Source organism: Oncorhynchus clarkii, chromosome 3 (genome assembly GCF_045791955.1).
Source record: "Oncorhynchus clarkii lewisi isolate Uvic-CL-2024 chromosome 3, UVic_Ocla_1.0, whole genome shotgun sequence".
NCBI lineage: Eukaryota > Metazoa > Chordata > Actinopteri > Salmoniformes > Salmonidae > Oncorhynchus > Oncorhynchus clarkii.
The window spans coordinates 10,330,811-10,335,800 of record NC_092149.1 but is presented as its reverse complement, the minus strand read 5'-3'; the positions used below and the strand labels follow the sequence as shown (position 1 = coordinate 10,335,800).

General features: G+C 44.4%; 1 protein-coding gene across 2 annotated transcripts; it reads left to right on the top strand.

Moving 5' to 3' along the window:
* Positions 1 to 429: 429 nt before the first annotated feature.
* On the top strand, positions 430 to 4,726 carry LOC139387653 (DOMON domain-containing protein FRRS1L-like). 2 transcript variants are annotated; one of them, XM_071133995.1, is made up of 5 exons: positions 430 to 985; positions 1,608 to 1,692; positions 1,833 to 1,971; positions 3,716 to 3,962; positions 4,528 to 4,726. In XM_071133995.1, the coding sequence occupies exons 1-5, from the start codon at positions 829 to 831 to the stop codon at positions 4,698 to 4,700; spliced, it is 801 nt and encodes a 266-aa protein (XP_070990096.1). In that variant the 5' UTR covers positions 430 to 828; the 3' UTR covers positions 4,701 to 4,726. The 2 variants fall into 2 exon arrangements, with proteins under 2 accessions (XP_070990096.1, XP_070990095.1); XM_071133994.1 differs by having other exon boundaries at positions 430 to 1,033.
* Positions 4,727 to 4,990: the final 264 nt, after the last annotated feature.

Below are 4,990 nucleotides of genomic sequence, written 5' to 3'. Positions count from 1 at the left end.
CTACAATTATTATCTTTGTATTGTTGACAAGAGAAGAAGAACCGGAGAGATTTGAGAATCACAATCCTTGTAAAGCCAGTTGTAACCACTGGTGAATTGTGTGTCCTGCTTTTTTCAGCAGTTTGGCCTTAGTCCTTGGGAGTTATCAATGCTGTCAACAATAACATGCAATGTAGATTCTAGAATATTTTCACATCACACAAAGGAATAAGAAACCAACCTATCATAGCAGACATTTCTGCATAATAAATGTATAAATCCCTACATTACCTCATAGTGTTATTCAATTGGCATCTGTGTTTACATAAACAGTGCTGAATGGGAATTTAAACTGTATATTGATAATGCAAAGTGTGCATCGAGGTTTCCTATTGGACGCTGCAGCGATTGGCTCTATCGATGGAGAGGATCGAGAGGAGAGGAGACGGGCGAAACCAACAACAGACACATTCATCCCTAAACTGGGATATCATTACATTATTTTAAGATGAAATCCAATCACTTGGATTATCATGGACGTCTCCGTTTCCCACAAGATTTAAGTGAATTGGCAAAACAGATCGGTTCAGTTACAAATCCCGCTAATTCCAGATTGGTTTAACCGAGGCTCATTCGTTTGACATGACTGGATCCCGCTCCTCTCGCGCCCATTCACACTACGGGAAATAGCCTACGACACACTAAACAACCGCGTTGAAAATATTCTGTAGTGATGCGATTGAGGTCCAGTGATTAGGCTCCGTAAAGAAATGCTCAAATACAACCAACAATGAGGATTCCGTCTCAGTTCTGTCTCCTTTAGACCGTTTTTATACTCCCTTTTTGGCCATGATTTTCCTGCGCAGCCTGCTACAGCTGACGGTGCTCCTGGTCCAGGGCAGTTGGCGGGGGGTAGCGCCGAGTCCCACGGATGAAGGCGCACTGCGGGCGAGCCACGGAGACCACGGAGAGCCGGGCCACAAGGAGCCCCATAAGGACTCATACAGTACGTTCGCCTCGGAGTTCCTGGAGTCTAGACATCTATCGGATGAGGGTGAGAAAGGGATACAGGATAGGCCATTTCTGAACGAGGCATTTAGCTTACTGTGGCCTTCATGGTCATCAAGGCTGTGTTTGTTTATGTGTCGGCCTTCTCTTGATGGAAATCAGAGGGCGCATCTACATATCTGTGGTTGATACGTAATTCGTGGTTAATTGGCTATTTATGTGATGATGCGCAGGTTGACAGACCGAGCGTACAGTGTCTTACTTCCACTCGAGTCCACTCATGCATAGATCAGGACCCTGGCCAGCTACCCGCAGCTCCTCGCTCTGGCTCTCACTGGCCGGTCTGGAGATGGGCGAGCATTGGACATTGATGCATTGGCATTGGGCATTCACCACATTAAATGTTGTATATTATTAGAATTGATTTAGTATTTATTTTACTTTTAAAATAACATATTTCAAACTATCCCAATTTTGTTATGAAACGTGAAGGAGCAGTTGTGCTTCTCTGAATGCACATTAGGCTGAAACCCACCAAATTACGAATATGGTAGAACTTCTAGAAGATGATTTTTGGGGAGGCAGGCCTAATGATTTTGTATGTGGTGTGTGTTCTCCAGGCTACCCCTTCCCCACCGCCCCTCCTGTGGATCCCTTCGCCAGGATCAAAGTCGTAGACTGTGGAGTCACCAAGGGTTGCATAAGGTCAGTGTGTGTGTATGTGTTTTGCTTGCTTGCAAGCATGTGTGTGTGTCAAGGGGTTTCTCTGTGTACTGTGGTCCCCCTCTGGCAGATGTGGGTGCACATCACTCTGAAGAGGTTACATTTCTTCATTGTGTGTGTAGGTATGGGAAGCCGGGGTGTGATGCAGAGACGTGTGACTATTTCATGAGTTACCGGCGGATCGGGACAGACGTGGAGTATGAGATGAGTGCTGACACTGACGGCTGGGTGGCTGTAGGCTTCTCCTCAGACAAGAAGATGGTAAGGGACCGTATCTGTGTGTGTGCGGGCATAGGTGTGTGTGTGTGTGTGTGTGTATGAGCATGCGTGAGATCTATTCTTACACTCTAAATTTGCTTCCAACAATTGAGTGGGTAAACCTAATAACCAACATTACTGCAATGATGTTATTAGGTTATTAGGTTATTATTTGATTAGGTTATTATGTTATTTGGTTTACCCATTCAATTGTTGGGAGCATATACAGTGCATTCAGAAAGTATTCAGACCCCTTGACTTTTTCCACATTTTATTACGTTACAGCCTTATTCTAAAATTGATTAAATAATTTTTTCCTTCCTCAATCTACACACAATACCCCATAATGACAAAGCACATTTTTTGTTGTTGTTGCATATTTATAAAATAAAATAAACTGAAATATCAGATTTACATAAGTATTCAGACCCTTTACTCAGTACTTTGTTGAAGCACCTTTGGCAGTGATTACAGCCTCGAGTCTTATTGGGTATGACACTACAAGCGTGGCACACCTGTATTTGGGGAGTTTCTCCCATTCTTCTCTGCAAATCCTCTCAAGTTCTGTCAGGTTGGATGGGGAGCGTCGCTGCACAGCTATTTTCAGGTCTATCCAGAGATGTTCGATCGGGTTGAAGTCTGGGCTCTGGCTGGGCCACTCAAGGACATTCAGAGACTTGTCCCGAAGCCACTCCTGTGTTGTCTAGGAACTCTGGAGCTCTGTCAGAGTGACCATGGGGTTCTTGGTCACCTCCCTGACCAAGTCTCTTCTCCCCTAATTGCTCAGTTTGGCCAGGCGGCCAGCTTTAAGAAGAGTCATGGTGGTTCCAAACTTCTTCCATTTAAGAATGATGGAGGCCACTGTGTTCTTGGGGACCTTCAATGCTGTAGAAATGTTTTGGTACCCTTCCCCAGATCTGTGCCTTGACACAATCCTGTCTCGGAGCTCTACGGACAATTCCGTTGACCTCGTGGCTTTGTGTTTGCTCTAACATGCCCTGTCCACTGTGGGACCTTATATAGACGGGTGACTGCCTTTCCAAATCATGTCCAATCAATTGAATTTACCACAGGTGGACTCCAATCAAGTTGTAGAAACATCTCAAGGATGATCAATGGAAACAGGATGCACCTGAGCTCAATTTCGAGTCTCATAGCAAAGGGTCTGAATACTTATGTAAATAAGGTATTTCTGTTTTAAATGTTTAATAATTTTGCAAAAGAAATCTAGCAACGCCTGTTTTCACTTTGTCATTATGGGGTATTGTGATGTCATTATGGGGTATTGTGATGTCATTATGGGGTATTGTGATGTCATTATCGGGTATTGTGATGTCATTATGGGGTATTGTGATGTCATTATGGGGTATTGTGATGTCATTATGGGGTATTGTGATGTAGTATTGTGATGTCATTATGGGGTATTGTGTGTAGATTGATGAAGGAAATGTTTTATTTAATCCATTTTAGAATAAGGCTGTAACATAACAAAATGTGGAAAAGGTCAAGGGGTCTGAATACTTTACGAATGCACTGTATAGAGTGTGGGACTTTCTTTCTTTTGATACAATCTACTCTTGGTTAGTCAACAGCACCTCTACAGACATTTTGGGGTCAGAGTCAGCTCAGGCTTTTACTACATCTGGTACACATGAAGTCTGCCATTGAAGACACATCACAAAAACAAGGCTGATTGGTCAACCTATCCTTCATGCTGATTGGTTCTCCTCACCCCCACCCCTCTCAGGGAGGAGATGACGTGATGGGCTGTGTCCATGACGATAATGGGCGTGTTCGTATCCATCACTTCTACAACGTGGGCCAGTGGGCTAAGGAGATCAAGAGGAATCCTGCCAGGGACGAAGAGGGTGTGTTTGACAACAACCGTGTGACCTGCCGCTTCAAACGGCCGCTCTACGTCCCGAGAGAGGAGACACTGGTGGATCTGCATCTCTCCTGGTTCTACCTGTTGGCCTGGGGGCCTGCTATACAAGGTCAGTCAAGGACTGGGTGTGTGTGTGGTATTGTGTGTGTGCAGAGAGTGGATGTGTGTGTTCATTAGTATGTACAGTGCATTCAGAAAGTATTCAGACCCCTTGACGTTTTCCACATTTTGTTACGTTACAGCCTTATTCTAAAATGTATTAAATTATGTGTTTTCCTCCTCAATCTACACACAATACTCCATAATCACAAAGCGAAAACAGCTTTTTAGACATTTTTGAAAATGTATTCAAAATAAGAAACTGTAAATATCACATTTACATAAGTATTCAGACCCTTTACTCACTACTTTGTTGAAGCACCTTTGGCTTCTTGGGTATGACGCTACAAGCTTAGCACACCTGTATTTGGGGAGTTTCTCCCATTGTTCTCTGCAGATCCTCTCAAGCTCTGCCAGGTTGGATGGGGAGCGTCGTTGCACAGCTATTTTCAGGTCTCTCCAGAGATGTTCTATTGAGTTCCCAAATCTGGGCTCTTTCCGAATGCACTTTACATGTAAATGATTTCCCTACCCTTTTTCTCTTACTCTCCTCCCCACTCTTCTCTTTCCTCCAGGTTCCATCACACGTCATGACAACGATGCTCCGCCAGTCTCTGATCACATGATCAGCATCTATAAATATGAGGACATCTTCATGCCATCTACAGCCTACCAGACGTTCTCCTCACCCTTCTGTCTGCTGCTCATAGTAGCCCTCACCTTCTATCTGCTGATGGGCACCCCCTGAGAGAGAGGAGACGAGAGGAGATGAGATTAGAGGAGACGAGATGAGAGGAGAGAAGATGAGAGAGGAGACAAAAGGAGAGAAGAGAAGAGACAACCAATTAACCCAGAGAGAGGAGAGAAGAGAAGAGACGAGATGACAGAGGAGGAGAGAAGAGACGAGTAGAGACGAGATGAGAGGAGACAAGTGGAGAGATGAGACGAGGAGAGAAGTGGAGAGATGAGAGGAGAAGTAGAGAGAAGAGGAAAGAGACAGCAATAAGACAAGAGTTCATTGTATTTCTGTCTGCCACA